The 22,639-nt window shown below is 35.5% G+C and overlaps 1 protein-coding gene and 1 pseudogene across 1 annotated transcript in view; both read right to left on the reverse strand.

The window, feature by feature from the left end:
* Nucleotides 1-2,573: 2,573 nt before the first annotated feature.
* LOC107743965 (tankyrase-2-like) lies at nt 2,574-20,487 on the reverse strand (annotated as a pseudogene).
* A 2,003-nt stretch (nt 20,488-22,490) lies between these two features.
* Nucleotides 22,491-22,639, reverse strand: part of LOC107743966 (wiskott-Aldrich syndrome protein family member 2-like) — a 16,154-nt gene continuing 16,005 nt past the window's right edge. Inside the window, exon 6 of the mRNA XM_016557429.1 lies at nt 22,491-22,639. This exon is cut by the window's right edge and continues 533 nt beyond it. Coding sequence (XP_016412915.1) covers nt 22,530-22,639 — 110 coding nt within the window. The 3' untranslated portion in view covers nt 22,491-22,529.

The following is a 22,639-nucleotide window of genomic DNA, read 5'->3' on the forward strand; positions in this document are numbered from 1 at the left end:
ACACGATTCCCGCGAAAACTTGAGTATAGATTAATTTAGGTGGACTTAAACTTGAAAAATGGTGTGTATTGACGTCTTTCCGCGGTTGAAACAAGATACTTTCTGATGTTCATTCACGTTTATTTCGTGCGACAACTAGTAAAGAGGAAGAGGTTATTCTTCACTTGCCGCTTGAACTGTAAGTAAGTCACAAAACTTTCAAAAGTTTTTATTTTTTTTCATAAGTTTCAATTTCTTACAAAATGACCAAATTTAAAAGCTGAGACTTTATTTCATACCAAAAGTAACTTGTTCTGTCTTGTCTGTCGGCGCGTTGTGTCTTTGATCCGCGATGTAATTTTCACTGCGTGAGAACGCCATGGCTTGTCGGACGTAGCAACAGTAACTAAGGGGGGCGGGTCTTTGCAAAGGGTCGATTTCAAACGGTTGCTTCCGGCTAAAATACAATTGCTTTCTCCAGTTGTCACCTTGTCAGAATCAGAAGAGATATACGCACCAATTAAGCACTGTTTATAAGCGAAATCAGTTCTAAACAAATGTCTTTGGATTTTGATGTGAGAGGACAACAGCGGATGGACTTTTTCACTGAAGGAAGCATTATTATGGATTGTGGACTGTTAGCCAGAAGCAACGCTTTAAAGCTAAAACGCCTTAATGATGGATTTGTTTCTGACTAACACGCAGGTTTTGTAATATTACCTCTTGACACCAATCACAGTACTCTTGGTAAGGTTGAAAGTTGTGGCTTTTAGTACAACAGTGCCCCCTGTTGGACATTTGTTAGTTTCACAAATGCAAAATGAGATGCTGGAGCAGGCTAACGTTGTGTGATAATAACAGAAACAATGCAGGAGAATGATAAAAAGCGTCTCTTTAATTGATCATAATGTTATCGACGCTGTTGTTTTGACGACAAAGTAAACACATCTTAGACATGACATTACAAGAGGACATTTTGACATGTTCTTGCACAACAGGGTACAAGTACTCCTGGACTATTGTGACAAAAACAGCATTTTCATATCAAAACCCAGAAATGATTCAGTCAAGCACCAATACATTGCAGAGTGAGAATAAAACTAAGTTTGTCTTCTCGTTCAGCAGAGTAACACATCATGGCAGAGTTAAAGTCATACTTTTTTGGAGGGCAACAACAGACGAGGAATTTGATACTTGGATTAAGTCTCGTCCTGTTCTGCCAAATATTCTTTATCCTGAATACTGGATGCTTTTCAACTGGTCTGATGCCACCAAATAACCTTTAAAAGACCCTGTATTCACACTGAAAACTGCAGCATAGTGGCAAACATTTACAACTCAGGCATAAAACTCTTATGATACAAACATCAATAAATCAATTAGTACAAAATATATATACAATTGTCTTTGTAGAATAAATAAGTTAAACTCTAAAGAAAAGGAAATGGAAGTTTTGTAATCAGTGTAAATGACTGAACCCGTGAGACTTGTTGCGTCTGAAATTTGATTAATAAGTTGTTTTAAATTAGACAAAAGCAGACAGCTGTAGGAAGAGAAAAGAATTATACACTGTATAAATAAAGCATGCAATAAACAAGCAGTTTCTCTCGTCTGAGATGGAAAGAGCATCGTGTTTCTGCTCCTGTGTGTTAATCTGAAGAACCGTCCGGTTTGATGATCTGGTACGTGATCAAATATTCAGGATAAGCCTTGGGAGGAAAAATGACAAAAGCAGTGTTAGTTTCACTTGACAATATATATGTATTGTTTTTGTTTTTTTGAAAGAAATCAACACTTTTATTCAGCAAGAATGCTCTACTTAAACTTGAAAAATGGTGTGTATTGACGTCTTTCCGCGGTTGAAACAAGATACTTTCTGATGTTCATTCATGTTTATTTTGTGCTATAACTAGTAAAGAGGAAGAGGTTATTCTTCACTTGCCGCTTGAACTGTAAGTAAGTCACAAAACTTTCAAAAGTTTTTATTTTTTTTCATAAGTTTCAATTTCTTACAAAATGACCAAATTTAAAAGCTGAGACTTTATTTCATACCAAAAGTAACTTGTTCTGTCTTGTCTGTCGGCGCGTTGTGTCTTTGATCCGCGATGTAATTTTCACTGCGTGAGAACGCCATGGCTTGTCGGACGTAGCAACAGTAACTAAGGGGGGCGGGTCTTTGCAAAGGGTCGATTTCAAACGGTTGCTTCCGGCTAAAATACAATTGCTTTCTCCAGTTGTCGCATTGTCAGAATCAGAAGAGATATACGCACCAATTAAGCACTGTTTATAAGCGAAATCAGTTCTAAACAAATGTCTTTGGATTTTGATGTGAGAGGACAACAGCGGATGGACTTTTTCACTGAAGGAAGCATTATTATGGATTGTGGACTGTTAGCCAGAAGCAACGCTTTAAAGCTAAAACGCCTTAATGATGGATTTGTTTCTGACTAACACGCAGGTTTTGTAATATTACCTCTTGACACCAATCACAGTACTCTTGGTAAGGTTGAAAGTTGTGGCTTTTAGTACAACAGTGCCCCCTGTTGGACATTTGTTAGTTTCACAAATGCAAAATGAGATGCTGGAGCAGGCTAACGTTGTGTGATAATAACAGAAACAATGCAGGAGAATGATAAAAAGCGTCTCTTTAATTGATCATAATGTTATCGACGCTGTTGTTTTGACGACAAAGTAAACACATCTTAGACATGACATTACAAGAGGAAATTTTGACATGTTCTTGCACAACAGGGTACAAGTACTCCTGGACTATTGTGACAAAAACAGCATTTTCATATCAAAACCCAGAAATGATTCAGTCAAGCACCAATACATTGCAGAGTGAGAATAAAACTAAGTTTGTCTTCTCGTTCAGCAGAGTAACACATCATGGCAGAGTTAAAGTCATACTTTTTTGGAGGGCAACAACAGACGAGGAATTTGATACTTGGATTAAGTCTCGTCCTGTTCTGCCAAATATTCTTTATCCTGAATACTGGATGCTTTTCAACTGGTCTGATGCCACCAAATAACCTTTAAAAGACCCTGTATTCACACTGAAAACTGCAGCATAGTGGCAAACATTTACAACTCAGGCATAAAACTCTTATGATACAAACATCAATAAATCAATTAGTACAAAATATATATACAATTGTCTTTGTAGAATAAATAAGTTAAACTCTAAAGAAAAGGAAATGGAAGTTTTGTAATCAGTGTAAATGACTGAACCCGTGAGACTTGTTGCGTCTGAAATTTGATTAATAAGTTGTTTTAAATTAGACAAAAGCAGACAGCTGTAGGAAGAGAAAAGAATTATACACTGTATAAATAAAGCATGCAATAAACAAGCAGTTTCTCTCGTCTGAGATGGAAAGAGCATCGTGTTTCTGCTCCTGTGTGTTAATCTGAAGAACCGTCCGGTTTGATGATCTGGTACGTGATCAAATATTCAGGATAAGCCTTGGGAGGAAAAATGACAAAAGCAGTGTTAGTTTCACTTGACAATATATATGTATTGTTTTTGTTTTTTTGAAAGAAATCAACACTTTTATTCAGCAAGAATGCTCTACTTTCTACTGAAAAAATGTACCAAATTTTCCTTAAAAATGTGAAGCAGCATAACTGTTTTTAACATTGCTAATAATAAGAAATGTTTCTTGCGAAGCAAACCAGCATATTAGAATGATTTCTGAAGGACACTGAAGACTTGAGTAATGATATTATAAATAAATTACATTTTAATATGTATTCAAACAGAAAACAGCTCTTAAATACATTTATTTTCTTGTAATAATATTACACAGTAACATTTCTTTCACTGTTTTTTTGTTTTTGTTGAACAAATAAATGTAGCCTTGGTAAGTATCTTCTTTTAAAAAGATAAAAAGATCAACTCCAAACTTTTGAATGGAAGTATATACTGTATTTTTTTAGCATTGCTAATAATAAGAAATGTTTTTTGCGAAGCAAATCAGCATATTAGAATGATTTCTGAAGGACACTGAAGACTTGAGTAATGATGCTAAAATTCAGCTTTGCATCACACGAAAAAAATTACATTTTAATATGCATTCAAACAGAAAACAGCTCTTAAATAAAAAAAATTTCTTGTAATAATATTACACTATCATTTCTTTCACTGTTTTGTTTTTGTTGAACAAATAAATGTAGCCTTGGTAAGTATCTTCTTTTAAAAAGATAAAAAGATCAACTCCAAACTTTTGAATGGAAGTATATACTGTACATCTCCAAATGACCAAAATATATTTTTGTATAAATATTGGCAACATTGTTTACAATACTAGTGTACAGTTATTTCAGTATCATTGAGATGCTATTATAGTCTTCTTTAATAGCTTGAATTAGCTTTTATTTTTATAGTTTGTTTTCATTTTAATTTTAGTTAGTGCTGTCAAACGATTAATCGCGATTAATCGCATCCAAAATAAAAGTTTTTGTTTACATAATATATGTGTGCGTACTGTGTATATTTATTATGTATATATAAATACAAACACATGCATGTATGTATTTAAGAAAAATGTTAAGTTTATATATTAAATGTATTTATATGTAATATAAATTATATAAATATAAATTTATACATGTAAATCCATGTAAATATTTTCAAAAGATATATTGTATGTGTGTGTATTTATATAAGAAGCAGCCAGAGACTCACCGCGCCTTCAAAAAAATCCAACTGAAGTGCGTGGACCAAAAAAGGTTACCCAAAGATGAAGAGCTTGAAAAGAGTCCGCACATTCAAACATTAAAGCATCACAAGCGAGATGAGAACGATATATGCAATTTACTGAATAAAACAAGGCAAACGTTTCGGTCACATGTTGACCATTTTCAATGCCAAGCTAACAGTGTTAGAACTAGAAGCCATCTTAATTTAAGGAATCACATGAATATTATGTAAACAAAAACGTTTATTTCGGATGCGATTAATCGTTTGACAGCACTAATTTTAGTTAAAGCTTTAGTAATTATGTGTATAAATAAGTCTAGTTTTTATTTTGATTTCAATTTTAGTTAAATTAGTACATCAATTTAAACTAAATGAAAATGAGACATGTATACGACATATACAGGTGCATCTCAATAAATTAGAATGTCGTGGAAAAGTTCATTTATTTCAGTAATTCAACTCAAATTGTGAAACTCGTGTATTAAATAAATTCAATGCACACAGACTGAAGTAGTTTAAGTCTTTGGTTCTTTTAATTGTGATGATTTTGGCTCACATTTAACAAAAACCCACCAATTGTCTCGTTTTCATTTAGTATTTTTTTATGGTTTTAGTTTGAGTTGACTATAACAATTCAGGAAAGAAACACTCACTTTCACGATTCAGTAAACTGCAAAATAATCTGGCCTACACATTCTATCTCAGAATTAAAATGGGTTTGCGAATGCATGTTGGCTATGAATGGAAAAATCTGGGCCCTGTGGCTGTAGTACCTGCTCTCCTCTGTAGATGACGTACTCAGCCAGAGCGAGACCGTTGACACTGGGCTGGCCAGTGACTGAGTGGTGTCCTGGTGGCGAGTGGGCCATCTTCATCGCGCTGAACTGCAGGAAAGACTTCCCCAAAGTCACCCGACAGAACAGAAGATGCCTGGGAGGAGTAGAAAGAGTGAAGAATGGAGAGCATGAGCACTTTAGAAAGGAAATAGGAAATCAAGGTTTTGGAAAATTACACCACAAAGCAACACTCTGCTGACAAAACACATTGTGCTAGGAAACGTGAAGCCACTTAAACGAGAGGCCTGCTCCGTGCGCTGTAACGGGAACTCATCTCACCTCTGACACATGTAGCATGACCTGTCCTTGTGAAGAGGGCACCCCGTTCCTCCTCCTATTCCATAAACGTACTGGTTGCTTTTGGAAGAGTTTTCCGCGAAGTAGATCCCAGCCCCGAACATTCCCCCAATGTACGCATGCCTCTCGTCGAAGCCCTTGTGAATGATGGCGTTTACGAACGGTGACCCTGGGGAAGCAGAATCAAAGCATTTTTTTTTTATTCCACATCCTGCCCAAACAATGTGCAGTTTGACGGCAATGAAAACAAATGTTGAATGTACAGTGGTGGCCAAAATCATTTGAACACTAGTATTTTCTATACACTAATATTAGTTTACACTAATATCAGTTTACATTTTCAAACATTCATTGTGCCATTAATTGTAATAATCCAGTGAGATTTTTGTCTGACAACAGCCAGTGCTCCACACAGAGACCTGATCTGATCATCATCCAGATCATCTGATCATCTAAATGCTTACCATTTGAAAGTAGAAGTTAAAAAAAATACCAGATTAACAATCATAATAAAGAAAAATAATTATTTCTCACATGTAGAATTAACGTACAAATAATGTCTAACAAGAACATGTATATTCTATTGCGCTCTGTCTATCAGAGACTCGTTTGCTGTCAGGATCAGCCTTTATGCAAAATGGAAACAATTGTGTGATTTTCTAATGTTTACATATAAGGATACAACTGTAGAATGTAATTTATGCACTGAGGAAAATGCACCTCAAATGGATTAAACAGCATCTGTCAATGCACAAAAACAAGGCATGCAGATTTAGACTGTATGCTTGTGTGAATCGCTTAATATGACAAATTCTCATGTTTAGGATAAACTTGGGTTGTGCGCTTTTCCTGGAGCAGCTCACTCTGCATCCTTTGCTGCATTTGCAGATGCATTTTGTCCACATGAATGAGTTATTTATTACTGTAGAGTGACATGACTGGGAGACGTTTTCTGTGCAAAGTGGGAAGATGCGATTAATCAATTAAAGGGGTCATATGATGCGATTTCAATTTTTCCTTTCTCTTTGGAGTGTTATAAGCTCTGCGTTTTGCTTCTCAATGGTTTACATTCACTTATATACAGTCTATGTTTAATATAAACCGACTTTGTTTAAGTGAATACTTGCCAAGATGGGCATTTTGACATAATATTGTATGTATTTGGCAGTTTATGCACAATAAGGCGCAAAACATAACTCAATTCTGCAGTTGCGTGCTGTTTCAGATACGCATGTGCTTTGGGTGCACAGAAAACGGTCTATAAGAAAGCGAGCGAGTACTGTATTACGTTCTCTTTCACGCTTTTTGCTCTTGAATGGCTTAAAGTCGCTTGAATGTTTAAATTAGCAAGAATGTATAATATGACCCCCTTAATAAAGCAGCTTGTACTGAGAAAAACATCCAACGTTAAGCAGAGATCTTAGAGGAAACAAGATCAAAGTGATCCTTAAACCCTGTCTCTAATTAAGGATTCTCTCAAATGGATGAAAGGAGAAGCAGCTCTTACTCTGAGGACCACTGATAAGTCTTTCCACTCCTTTGATGATCTTGTGTCTGTGACCGTAAGCGTTGATGCCAATCTCCTTCAGCTCTTTGTGGCCCATTTCCACCAGGACGTCCAGAGCTATCTATTGACACAGACTCGTATTAATATCACACCTCTAGGCATGTGACTAATGTATTACTCCCACTGATCAAATGTGTGATTACTCTACAGCGTGTTCCTCTAGCACATCTCAACATTTCAGTCAGCCTGCTAAACACTGTCCTGGAGGTAAATTTATCTTGTCGTGAACTCCGTCTCAGACTCAACATACTCGGGTCTCAACCTGGGCTCGGACTCAAAACAAGCTGATCTCAACTGTGATAAGCATTGAAACAGAAGAAAGTACCTGTTCTCTGTCAAAGATCTCCAGCAAATGCTCCAATCCCAAGTTGTGAAGGAACTGGCTGATACTCAACTCTACAGCTAGACCTGAAAAAAGCATCAGGTTAAAGAAAACTTTCAGCAGTCATCAAATGCATACTACAAGCAAAACTACACTAATCTTGACTAAACCCACCCTCCTCTTTCAACTCTATGCCTACGGCTCCTTCAGCTCCAGAAGGCGCTAGTAGAGTGTTTAGCTCAGGGAAGGTCCCGGACTGGCCGTCCATACTGGAGTTTGAAGAGAGCGGTGTTGGACTCGAGTTGAGAGTCGACGGCACCACCGCCACAGATGCAGAGACGCTGATAACCTGGGGTTTATAGCACACCGGCAGCGCTGAGGTGGGCATGGCTGCTGTGAGGAGAGCTCGGACATCGTCCGCCTGGAGAGACAGGCAGCGCAACGTCAGAAAGTCACGATGTAAGTGACGACCAACTTCTTCTTGAGACAGACAAGCCCACATTTAGTCACACACTTATGTGAGTGTCAGTCACATCTCAAGCACATAGAGCGTGAGTTCAGGAACAACAACGCAAATAAGAAAACATTCGTACACAAAACCAGTGAGAACATATGTCAAACAAGCAAGCTGTTGGCATGCATCCATGGTTAATGGGATAGTACACCAAAAATAAACAGTCTGTCATCTTCCAAAACTGACCCAACTCTCTCGACTTTGGCGGCACAATATAAGAAAAAAAGTGAAATGTGGTAACTTGTTAAATAATGCAATATGATAATGCTCTAAGTGTATAAAAATTGATTTACATTTATTTCTATATGTAAATGTTTAACATTTACATGAATTTAATATAAATTATAAAAATTTCTAAAGCACTAAAATCAATCCATTATCACAAGCCCTTGTAATATGCATAACGCAATTAGTACAGAGATATTTGTGATATTTCAGTAAGCCTCCTCAAGCACTGAACAAATGAAAAGAAGAGCAGCAACCAAATAAAACAGACAGATTTATGACATAATACAGTAAGAGATAATTCTCCCTTAGAAAACAATTCATTTTATCCCCTTACAAGGTGTTTTGAGTAAGAGATGTTTTTTTTTGTCATGTATATATATGTAACTTTTATCAAGCATGTTAATGGACATGTACTGGAGCTTCACTCACCCCATAAGATGCAGCATTATGGAGGGGAATGAGACCACCTTTATCCTGAGAGTTCACCTCTGCCCCGTGTTGCAGCAGATATTCAGCCACCTCCAGATTATTATAGCCAGCTAATCATACACATAAAACAAACACCACCAACATGAAAATATCCTTTTTTTTTAAATGAAATATTTCACATTTTACTCTTTACTTGAACACTTGCGCCCTTAGAATAGGACTATCATGATCCCAAAATGTTGAAATTTCAGTCAGAATGTCTGTGTCTCCGTCCTTCACCAAGTCCAGAGGGGTGTTTCCATCACGGTTCTTTTTGGTCGGGTCAGCACCATGCTATATCAAAGAGGTACTTCGTTATAGTGTAGTGAACATGGCGCTAAACAAAATTCGCTGTCATCGATAATGTAAATGATTAAAAAAACTGAACAGTGGATTTCAATCGGAGTTCTTGGATACCTGAAGCAGCAGTTTGCAGATCTCATATTTGCCCTTGGCGGCCGCCTCATGCAGTGGGGTGAACTTCCACAGGTCGGCCACGTTAACCACAGCACCATGAAGGACGAGGAGCTCTGCCACCTCATAATGCCCATAAGAACAGGCATTGTGCAAGGGAACCAGACCACTATGTCACACAAAACAGTTTTACTTTCAAACCATTTATGAAAACGTGCAACTTTTTGGCATTTGTTGCACCAGTGTTTCTTAAAGAATTCAAGGCAATGCTATTTTTGTAACATATTTTATGTTTTACTATTTTTTTAAATACATTTCAGAGGTTATTTTAATACTTAATTTAACTGTGTATTTGTGGTTGCCAGAACTTTACAGTAAAAAATACGGCAGCAACATTTAAAGTTTTACGGATTTAACTTGCATTTTCAGTAAAACAGTGTATATTTTATTAACCTATATAATGTTAATATACCAACCAACTGAAGTACTAAAATCAGTTTTGTACCTTTACGCTGAGAACCACCATAAAATCACAGGTAGCAATGAGAAAGCCACATGCAATAAACATTCATGAAAAGCATTCATTTATCAACATAAGATGTAACATAAAAGCCTAATGTACATAACTGATAAGAACTGAGAAACATAGTTATTTAAATTGAAAAAACATCAAATGTGTAGTGTCACATTGGAAATTCTGGGAATGTCAATTTAAGATATTTTTTAACTTCCAAAAACTGTAGGCTACATTTAGCAGTATTTTACTGTAACATTACATGACTTATTACTTATAGAAAGAACGTACTGTTAATAAATCTTACTGTAGCATTTTTACAGTTCTTTACTGTTTAAATTACAAAAAATTTTGCAAAGTACCAGTCCATTACTATCAACATAATTTTTGTTTGGGACACGTCAAAATAAGTTATGCGTTTCCGAGAGACACTGTCCTAGTGAAAAATAAATATACTAAAATGTATTCGAAATATATTTATTTCATGCACATAATACAAATTAATTTGCTAAATACATTTACATATTTATGTATTTAATAAAAATACCCTGCAATTGTACTTTTGGTATACTAAACTGGTATACTTAAAAGTCTTGAAGTAGTGCTGAAGTCCAACTAAAGATATACTGAAGTATATTTGATTGTGCTAAAGTGCAACTATTGCAAGTATTCTAAGGCAGTGTTTCCCAACCGGGGTGCCATCTGTCGAGAGCAGGGGTGCAGTGTAAAAAATCCTTTTTTAATATTTTTAAATTGCTAAAATGTTCAAAAAAGCATCTATAATATAATATCCATTTCTGATGTCGCCAATAATTAGAGATGCACCGAAATTTCGGCTGCGCGACTAAAAAAAGGTTGGGAAACACTGTTCTAAGGTACACTTTAAATTTCTTGCATTTAAAGACCGCTATTATTCAAAGATCATACAATCCTCATCAATAGTGACATTAAAACACATTTTAGGCTTCATATTAAGAAATGTGTGTTGTGCATAAATAGTACTCCAAATAAAGTTTCATTATCATTTTTACATTAGTAAGTCTCAAGCGATATGTCAGTAAATTAATTAATAGATTTGAACTATACTTAGTATGAAATAAATGTATTTTAAACATCACTTTTTTACCAGGGTGGATATTCAACAAGACAAAACATGAAGGACGGGACTTGGGAAGTCACTGGATTATGTACTAATGGAACACGTATTAAAAAAATGAAATGGTCCAATTTTAATTTCATGTTCACTCACAGATTTATGTATTTTCATTCCTGATGACCTAACTAGAGGCAGACGAAATGAATGTGATGTGACAACATCTGTGATGCCTATGTGTAATTGAGTACGTTTTACTGCAGCTGTGAAAAATCTCACTTACCTTCGCCTCGTGTTTCACCAACACCTCGATGATGTCATTGTGGGACTTCTCAGCGGCAAGATGCAGAGGTGTGAGGAAGCTGTGTGAAAGATAGAGATCCAGAAGTCATTACTGCACATGATACAAATTCATGTGTTAAATAAATCCTTTGAACATCGTTACTGACTGACTCACTCTTTATTCTTCTCATTGACGTTGGCGCCTTTCCGGAGCAGCAATTCACAGATTTGTTTCCTCTTGGGATAGGGCGACGTGGAGACACAATGCTATCAAAGACAATCACAGAAGTCTCTTTTATTCACTTCCTATTCAAGTCCAATAAAACCATAACCAAAAATTATCTTTGGATGCTCTGTGTTCAGTTGTAGTATTCACAGGTGTGCAGATATAAAAAAATGTTAACGCCTTGAAATGTGGCTCATCAAATAGGATTGTAGAGCTGGAAATATGCTTTTTACAGTTAAAGGGGTCATATGATGCGATTTCAATTTTTCCTTTCTCTTTGAAGTGATACAAGCTCTTGGTGCATAAAGAAGGTCTGTAAAGTTGCAAAGACTAAAGTCTCAAATCCAAAGAGATATTCTTTATAAAAGTTAAGAGTCAACCACGCCTACCTAAAACGGCTCGTTCTAACACGCCCCCACATGTCTACGTCACAATGTGGGAAGATTTGCATAACGCCGCCCAAATGTTCACGCAAAAAAGAAGGCATAACTTTAATTCTTGCTGTTGCCTTCGCTGCCATGTTGTGGAGACGCTGTGTGTTTCGCTGTGAAAGCGAAGCTACTTTGTTTGGGCTTTTTCAGAACGATGAGCTTTGTAAAAATCGACGCGTTTCAGAAAGGCGGGGCATAGAGGAGAAACAATAAAGTACATTATATGGAAAATAATGTGTTTTTTTAACCTTAAACCGCATAAAGACATTGCATTACACCAAATACACAAAATAATGTTCTTTTTAGCAGCGTCATATGACCCCTTTAATGTTTTGAGCCTTTAAATCAGTGGTTCCCAACCTCGCGTGTCGCTAAAGGGGTCTCCAAGCTCACAAAAACAAATAGGGATGAAACTGTTACAGTATGACAATAAACCAAGATGACAGTTCAGATGGTTTTAATATTCTGAATTATCATTAAAACCGTATTTGATTACCTAGATTTGAAAAACTCGCGTAAACACTGTCGAACATTAAGCAAGCGCACCATTCAGTGTTGGTTTCGTTTTGTGTGAAAATATGGTGGAAGGCAGTGAAAGGTTTTAAGGAAGCAAATTACAATAATTAAAATATGAATTAATTATATGAATGTCTCTCTGAAGGTAACCGACTGTCTTGAGAAAAGTTTCGATGGTATTTTCTTTGCAACTTTCCTCCATATAAGCGCAGCGCTGCTTTGTTTACAGTGGTTACCGGGGAACAGCTCTATTTCTTCTCTTCCATAAGCGCCACCTGCTGTCAGACAGTGGATTTACAATTTCATTCAGCCTGATGCAAATGAATGCACAGTTGTACATTTTAACATATTGATGAAAAATATGCTAATGTACATTTAAAAAATCGAAATAATTTGGATAACAAGGTATCTATAATTATTAACAGAACAGCTAAAATAACTATAATTATTATTCATCATTTTGACTCATATCTCTTTACTTAAAAATGGTTTTAAGTCTGAAATTTGAGATTTATCATTTAAAAACTTTTTTGTCAAAACTTTTTTTTATTTTAACATGTAATACATGTTATTAGATAGCATGTTTTATTGTAGTAAACCAACCAACATTTTTTGTTAATTTAAAATCTGGCCATCGTTGTTGATGTCATTATTTGAATGTTTGTGTTGTTGCATTTATTAAAAACATAACAGCTGTTTTTGTAATGGGGGTCGTTAAAAATTTAGATTATTAAAATAGGGGTCCTCTCGAAAAAGGGTTGGGAACTACTGCTTTAAATATAATTATATAAATAAGAAAATATTTTTGTTGAATTTCCAGAAAAAATGTACCGGTCAAAAGTTTAAGGTCAGTGTGATTTTTTTATTTTTTATTTATTTTAATTTTTTTTATCTTTTATTCAGAAGAAAGACATTAAGTTGATCAAAATTGAGAGTAAACACTTTTATAATAATACTAAAAAAAAACAAATTTTAAACAAATGCTGTTCTTTTAAAAGGTATCACGGTTTCTACAAAAATATTAAGCTGCACAACTGTTTTCAGCATTAATAATAATATGAAGAAATGTTTCTTGAGCAGCAAATCAGCATATTAGAGTGATTTCTGAAGGATCATGTGACACTGAAGACTGGAGCAATGATGCTGAAAATTCAGCTTTGATCACAGGAATAAATTACATTTTAAAATATATTAAAAAACAGAAAACGCTTATTTTAAATTGTAATAATATTTCACAATATTACTGTTTAAATAAATAAATGCAAACTTAGTGAGCATAAGAGACTTCTAATAATTATTCATTATATGTAGCGTATTTATTAAATAATTATGTTTTTTATTAAATAATAAAAATAAAACATAATAGAAAAGAGAAAGCAGTCCTTACTAGAGCTGTTTCTTGGGTTAGAGGGTGTTTGAAGTTGATGGTCTCAAGGGAGAGGTGTTTTTTAAAGCGGGCCATGTCCGCCTCACTTGCCGCCTGCAGCAAAGCATGACCTCTGAACTCATCTGCAACAAAGAGCGGCACCCCGTCAGTCAATGACGAGCCAGACAAAATGAGAGCTGGTCTTTGTAGCAGTCACACGCTTACACGCCAGGTGTTCTTTCAGCAGGGCGGTTGGGGCCAGATCGATGGCGCTCTTGTTGTGGCAGTTGAGGAAGGTGGGGTCGGCGCCGTAGCTGAGCAGGAGCGAACAGACCTCCACTCTGTTTTTTGAGACTGCCTCGTGTAAAGGTGTGAACTGCCACAGGTCCATAGCGTTGACACAAGCACCATGCTGTGTAAAAATTAACAGATGGAGTGGAGTTATCACAAATTCAGAACAAGACAGCAGACAAGAAAGAAAAGTGTGAATAACATAAAATGGACCTACCTTTACAAGCAACTCAGCTACCTCATAGTGACCGTATGAATAGGCGTTATGAAGAGGCACAAGATCACTGTTAACACAAGACCAAATTTAATACACAGGTTTTGTGAGTACAATAATGAAGAAAGATTTTTGGCTTTTGACTACACTGCCTTTATATGAATGTTTGGGTTCAAAGTTAAGTAAATAACTTTGAGTCAAGGGGATAATACACATGGTTTTGAAAGTATAGCCAGAATTATACATGTTAACATGAGACTAGTATAATCAAATTGAATACTAACCTCATCTGTACAAAGTTACATCAATTTTTTATTTATGCACTGATATTAAAGGAATAGTTCTCCCAAAAATGACCATTTGCTGAAAATGTACTCACACTCAGGCCATTCAAGATGTAGGTGCGTTTGTTTCTTCATTAGAACAGATTTGGAGAAATTTGGCATTACATCACTTGCTCACAAATGGATCTCTGCAGTGAATGGGTGCCGTCAGAATGAGAGTCCAAACAGCTGATAAAAACAACAATAATCCACACCACTCCAGTCCATGAGTTAACATCTTGTGAAGTGAAAAGCTGTGTGTTTGTAAGAAACAAAAAATGGCGGCTTCCGGATAAAATACTGTACGCATGAAGTTAAAAATATTTTAATGTTGGACTTGTTTCTTATGAAGTTTTTCACTTCTTAAGACGTTAATCGATGGACTGGATTCGTGTAAATTGCTTGCGGATTATGGTGATGTATTTATCAGCTAATTCTGACGGCACCCATTCACTGCAGAGGATCCACTGGTGAGCAAGTGATGGAATGCTACATTTCTCCAAATCTGTTCAGATGAAGAAACAAACTCATCTACGTCTTGGCTGGCCTGAGGGTGAATACATTTTCAGCAAATTTCCATTTTTGGGTGAAATACGAACATGGCCAGTATTATTATTATTATTATGTTTAAATTAATTAATTATGAAACACTAAAAACTAAAAATCAATCATATTAAATCGCTACAAGCAACAACATTATAATGTACTGCATGAAAAATAAAAATGGGCTGCAACTTTTTGATAACCACTTTTTGGGAACCACTGACAATCAATTAATCTGTCTGTATATTTATTCCATTAATAATTTAATCAGATTAAAAATCTGAAAATGATTACTCAAAAAATTATAATTTTAATTACAAATTGATTTATTTTTAATCCAATATTCACCAATACTGATAACATTTTAAAAATGATCTAAGCAGCTGATAAAGCATTATGGTACTGATGCATCTGTAGTAAGGTTGTTAAACCCGCAGCATTGCACAATACACGAACAAGCATTCAAAAAAGACTGAAAATGCAAGTTTTATTTGATTTTTTACAAACTGCATTTCTGTGCTAAGTGAAAGAATAGAGCTTAACTTTTATGGCACTTCAAGTCACACTGGAGACACGCATCGTACCCTTTGTCTTTAGCGTGCACGTCAGCTCCATGCTGCAACAACAGCTGCACTGTCTTCACACGATTATAACCCGCGGCCAGATGCAGAGGCGTGGACTGAAACCAACAAACAATCCATTCACAAACACATATGCAAACTATTTATTCAAACCTGGAAGGATTACACATGAAATGCCTGGCTACATTATGTGTCTTATGTGAGTGGCTCAGCAACGTTGAGAACATTTGAATATGGTTATACATTAACAATCACACTGTCAAACAGATATGGAGATAACATTAGCATAGAGAATTCAATAACTCACCTTCCTTCCATCATTAGCGTGACAGTTCACATTTAATGGTGTGAGGAGGCTCATCAGTTTTTCTTCATTTCCACTTCTGTATAAAAGCATTGAGCACCAAGTCAATTAAAGGAACAATGCGAGTCACGACAGCAATTTAGTTCAGCAATATTCATCTCTCCTCAGGTCTCCTGAACAATTTTGAGCTTAAATTATTATTACCGTGCACTCTCGAGGAGTTCATCCTTTCTATAGTCACCTAGATTTAAGAAAGAATGAAGTATATTAACATAAATGGAAATCTCATTTGAGCCTAAATGAAAGCGAAGTCACCAGTAAATTGCCAGTTACTAGCCTTATAAACAAATAGAGCATAGGAAATGGGAATTATGGGAATCAAAATCAAGTGTTTCAAAAAGAAGTGTTTTATTTTGATCTGATTATTTATTTGATTATTTAAATAATCAGAGGAAAATGTGACCCTGGACCACAAAACCAGTCATAAGGGTCATTTTTTTAAAATTAATTTTATATATTTGGCCGAGATACAACTATTTGAAAACCTGAAATCTGAGGGTGCAAAAAAATCAAAATACTGAGAAAATCGCCTTTAAAGTTTTGATATATTTGGCCGAGATACAACTATTCGAAAATCTGAAATCTGAGGGTGCAAAAAAATCAAAATACTGAGAAAATCGCCTTTAAAGTTGTCCAAATGAAGTTCTTAGCAATGCATATTACTAATCAAAAATGAAGTTTTAATATATTTACAGTAGGAAATTTACAAAATATCGATATATTTACAGTAGGACATTTACAAAATATCTTTATGGAACATGATCTTTACTTAATGTCCTAATGATTTTTGGCATAAAAGAAAAATCTATAATTTGACCCATACAATGTATTTTTGGCTATTGCTACAAATATACCCCAGCGACTTAAGACTGCTTTTGTGGTCCAGGGTCACAAATAATCCCAAAATGATTAAATAAAAAATATACCTTTTAATTAAGATTTTAATTAATTGAATCCATTATTTATCCACATCCTGCCCAATGTTGTCCTCCAAACAATGTGGAATTTGAAGGTAATGAAAAAATATATTGAACATATCTATGTAGGCTATGCTATAAATTATGTGTAAAAATGGTTAATATAACATTATAAAGCACAAAACAACTGATTACTTACTATTTTTAAGACAGATGTTAAAGCTAAATAAAAAGATAATAAAAGTACAAAAGTACAGACTAAAAAATGACTGGTACAAGGCAGGATGAACACACATTCACTCATTTGAACATAGTAATTATATCACAATAGTCACTTTACTGTTACTGCTCTATAAAAACACCACTGCATCTAATTTTAACATTTTACACATCAATTACTAACAACAAATATAGAATTTCTAGAAACATTCTAGAAAAATGTAGTATTGTAGTGTGCTTGATCACTGAAGTCAGTGAACTTTGACAGAGAGTCGCTCGCTGTCAGGACAAGCTCTAATGCACATTGGAAATGATCTTGTGATTTTTGAAAATTTTACAGATAAGGATACAGGCATGAAATGTAAATTTTAGGCTGAGGAAAACACCTCTCAATCTGGCAAGCTGCGTTAAACTATATGCTATTCAGTTTGAAGCACTTAATACGACACATTCTCATGTTAAGGACAACTTGGGTCGCGTATTTTTCCTGCATCAGCTCACTTTGTGATCTCCACCATATTTCTGATGCTTATTGTACATAGAAATGTGTTATTCACTACTCTAATGTGATATAACCGGTGGATATTTTTTGTGCACAGTATGCAGACATGAGCACTTTTACACTATACTCTTTTTTACACGTCAAGTATTTCTAACGAGTTGGTCCAAAAGACTTACAAATAGGTTTGGTGAGTCTTTTGGAGCAATTTGTTAAAAATAATCCATTCAAAGGACTAATTTCTTCATGAATCGCACCACACTGTCCGCACTGCATGTGTGTGCAACTCATGATGAAAATGAAGCACATTTTTGTTCATTTACTGTCCTTCTATCCTTTCACAACAGTCTTCTCTTTCTTTATCTTCAATTGGACCGCAGACTAGTTCTGGATAAGAACTGGATCCTGATTCCCAACTCTACCAGAAAAGCAAGCGTGTACCCAAGTCTGAGATTTGAGAACTCACTCACCGGTCAGTACAGCTTTGGTGGAGGGCTCAGCCAGGTCAAGCGCTGTCCTTCCATCAGTGTTTCGGATCGTTGGCTCAGCACCATGTTGCAGTAAAACTACAAATGACAAACATGTTTTAAACAGCTGCATTCAACATTCAACATGCAAATGACATTTTTTTCATCAAAACAAGCTGAATGTATTCTGTAAACTTTTATCACTAGGAGGCTTTACCAATACAGACGTCGATCTTGCCCTTGATGGCAGCCTCGTGCAGCGGGGTGTAATTCCAGTTGTCTCTGGAGTTGGCATCGGCCCCGTGTTGCAGGAGCAGGTTGACGACTTCAGCGTGACCAAATGAGCAGGCGTTGTGGAGCGAGATGAGGCCACCATCATCACGAGCGTGCACGTTTGCTCCGTGCTGAAGGAGGTAGTCCACCACATCTCTACGGCCAAAACCTGCCACAGAAGAGTGGGCCGCCCGTCACACATAGTGGTCGACCGATATATTGCCAAGGCCGATATATCGGCCGATATTTGGCATTTTTCAAATATCGGCATCGGCCGATAAGTTTTTCTGTTTGGCCGATGCGTTCGAGGTTTATTTTGACGGCGCGCGCCGGACTTTTATTTTGATGGCACTGAGAACGGCAGCGCCTGAACACACAGTGCTCACATTCTCCCTCTTGTTCGCCGTCGTCGTTAATAGTTCTGTCTAAATAATCCGATAGAACTGTTAAACAAAGGAATTAAAATGTATACAAAAAAGTATTATAACGATTGCTTTTATATTATTAGCAAACATTATAATACCATATTTCCCAGAAAACAACACAAACACAAACTTCCCAGAATACTGAGTGCTCTGTTGGTTACAGTTTACTTCCTTTTTAATTATATTTTTATTAAATATTTATTTATTTGTGAAAAATACTTTGTCATATAAAGTATATGTATGTTTATTTGACAAAATAATTTTTTCATCCATTTTCAAATGATTTCAAATTTCTTAAATATTAATTAAAATAAATAAAATGACATCGGCCATTGGCCACCCTGCTTTCCAAGATATCGGCATCGGCTGTCAAAAAACCAATATCGGTCGACCACTGCTTCCATTAGGCACAAGTTCAACATTACACTGTGATACTGGGATTTTTAGAGAACTTCAATATCAATCAAAAAATATCAATGAAACACCAATAAACAATTATTTGTCAATGAAAACAACATAGTCGTGTTTATAACATGCCCAATGGAGTAATTACTATTACAGTTATTATCATTATGGGATGTAAGACTTATTTTCATGACAGGTGTCTCAACATTTTTTCTTTATAATCAATAGTCCATTTTTCATGTTCACATTATAATGTTACTGGAAACATAACATGTCCATCCTTTTTTATAATTGTATTTTTATTTTATTAATTAATTTGCAAAATTAGTCATTTAAATATGCATTAATTTAAGCCTTTGCAAGATTTCACTATACTTAAGCTAAAAAGTTATTTGTAAACTATATATAAACCATATTAGTTTTTTTAGTTTGGTGTCTATGCTGAATTTCACATATAAATATTTGATTTCAAGTGTATCAGAAAGCTATTACTAACGCATAGAAGCACATAGTGTTCCCAGCAGCCTCCTTAATTATATATTTACAGTAATGAAATTACACTAGCAATTAATTCATCTCAAAAACCATATATACGATCACAATTAACCTAAGCTTTTTTCTTTTGTAACTGATTAATTATTAATGATATGCAAATACAACTGTATTTGGGATAAATTATACAATGCCAGTGATACTGATGTTAATATAGATAACATCCATTCAAAGGACAGAATAGAAAATAATAGAAAAATAGAATGTAAGAAAATGTTTGAATAAATTAGAATCTTGGTTTAGAAAACAAAACGAATAGAACGGAATAGGAAGGAGAGTGGGACTCACCCGCAGCGAAGTGCAGCGGGGTAGATTTCCTCCCTGCGGTGTCCCTGCTGTTCACATTCACCGGGCACACGAGCTTCTTCACCCGCTCCAGGTCTCCGCTCCTGCAGGCCTCGAACAGCTCCCTGGGTTCGGCGGACCCGGAGCTCTCCATGACCCCCGAGAAGCGCCGGACCGACATGGACAAGCTATAGGCGGACAGTGGGAAATGCGGAATACACACTATCCCAAAGGCTTGACATGAAGGCCGAAATAAGGAGCAGATCTCCACAGTTAAAGCCTTTCAATAACAGCCACTGAAGAGAAGAAATGATTCGGCTCGAGTGTCTTTGGCTGTTCCTATACAGAGCTGTCAGTCCAGCTGTGTCTCAAAACCACAGAAATGAAAACAACGGATAGATTATCGATTTCGCCTGAACGAGGGTTTCGGAATGGGCGGGGCTTTGACAGCCCCACTTTTTTTTTAGAATTATTTTTAAACATAAGGATTTTCAAGTTTTAATTAAAGAATTATAAGCCATAAAATGTATAATATATGTATGTGTGTAAGGTTATACATACACATATATGTAGTTGTTTTTTTGGTGTTTGGCTTAGTGTTATGTTATTATACTCTTATACCTTTTGTTTTTTAATGTTTTGAATTGTTTTTAGCTTTATTTTTTGTTTTTCATTTAAATGTTAAGTTTTGAAATTTTGTTGTATGCATTTGTCATTTTCATTTAATTTCTTTATTTTTAAAATGTGTATAAGTAGTATTTATAAAGTTTTAGCTTTTAGTTTTGGATCTGTTTTTAGTTGTTTTAATACTACAATTGATTGCTTCTGTTGTCCTCATTTGTAAGTCGCTTTGGATAAAAGCGTCTGCTAAATGACTAAATAAAAAAATAAAATAAACCAACCAACTACGACGTGAATCACAAACTTATAAACTTTGATTTTAAGCAAAAAATAAATAAAAAATCGGGGAAAACGGCTGGTGTAATTTGTTTCCATTCTTTGATTGGTGGAGGTTTTTGCAGAATCATTGGTAATGTAGTTTTCGCTCATAAGCACGATTATTTAAAACTAAATATTGAATAATTGAAATAAAATCAATTACCCTATGGCGAAAACGTATGGAATTTTAACATTCGAAACCTGACTGTTGCTCTATATTCTGCTAGTTTAACAGTGTATTTGTGTATATAACGTTTGAACAATGCCAGTTAAAATTTCATTGTGTTATTATTCAGATCTAAAATAGATGTCCATATTGTTGCTGAAGGAAACGGCGTTGTCACATGGTAAGTGTTACTTTTCTCAGCGTTGGTCAAGACTGACCAATGACTGTGTCTGTGATTACAGTCTTTGGCTAAAGCGTTTGATTGAATATTTTTATTAAGATTATGTAAACGAATGTCAATTTCTATCAAGTAATTAATGCATTTAAACATAGATTTAATCAATTACGCATGTAAGCGCATAAACATATGTAGCAACACAAACAACTTTCAGAGATTTTAATACAACTCATCTGTGTTTTGGTTGTCTGAGCTGCCATGCGCCCCCTAGAGGAACGAATATCACTATGACGTGTGAGTATGATTCCCAAAAATAATGTCTAGGAAGGCAGCTCGCTTGGTTGGAGACACAGCATAGGTCTCTAGTTACGCAATAATAGAACTATACTATAGATATCAGTGAACTCCTCGTGTGTAGCACAAATATAGAACACGGAAAGGCTATACTAAAATATATGATATACGTTCAATATTTTTTACCATTATTAATGATATCGACGCGAATTTAATGCCCTACCTGGTCCTGCACTGAACACCGAATTCACTTCAGTTTCAAAAACACTGACAAAATATAAGAACTCGGTGCTGCCATCTGCAGTGCAGTACTTGTTTTGTTTCGCTTCCATAAAATTTAAAGGCAGAGTAATCGATTTCTGGTAGCCAATGTTTTAGACTGGTTCGGGTAGGTACCGCTGCGGAGTAGCCCTGTACTTGCGTGATTCGCCATAGACATAAACAGAGAGAAGTAGCTCCGGCTACAATGTTCTTCCCGCAAGACGCACGCAGTTCTGTTTAATAACCACTAGAGCGCCAAAAGTTACGGACTGCAGCTTTAAATGCTCAACGGCAGCTTTGCAAACGAAGTAACAATCCATTAAAAAATATATATATATTTTTTGGAATTTTTAACCACACAATAAAACATTTAAATATTTTCCTTCAATTTATGTGAGTACATCATAAAAAGAATATTACGTAATACGCTTTATACAAAACATCATCGTCTTTATTTAATGTTTCATACCATAAACTTTTATAAGAACATTTCATATTATTTAATAAAAAGCATTAAAAAATCTTATCTCATCAAATGTCATATAGTCTTTTCCATAAAAAATAACCATGAAAATCAACATTCAAAATGGGGGAGGTGGAGGAGGAGGTGGTGGAATAAATTTTCCTCCAGTATTAGGAGGAGGTGGCGGTGGCACCATGGAGGCATTTTGTGGAGGTGGAGGTGGGGGTG

Source organism: Sinocyclocheilus rhinocerous, unplaced genomic scaffold (genome assembly GCF_001515625.1).
Source record: "Sinocyclocheilus rhinocerous isolate Xijiao unplaced genomic scaffold, SAMN03320098_v1.1 scaffold2572, whole genome shotgun sequence".
Taxonomy (NCBI): Eukaryota; Metazoa; Chordata; class Actinopteri; order Cypriniformes; family Cyprinidae; genus Sinocyclocheilus; species Sinocyclocheilus rhinocerous.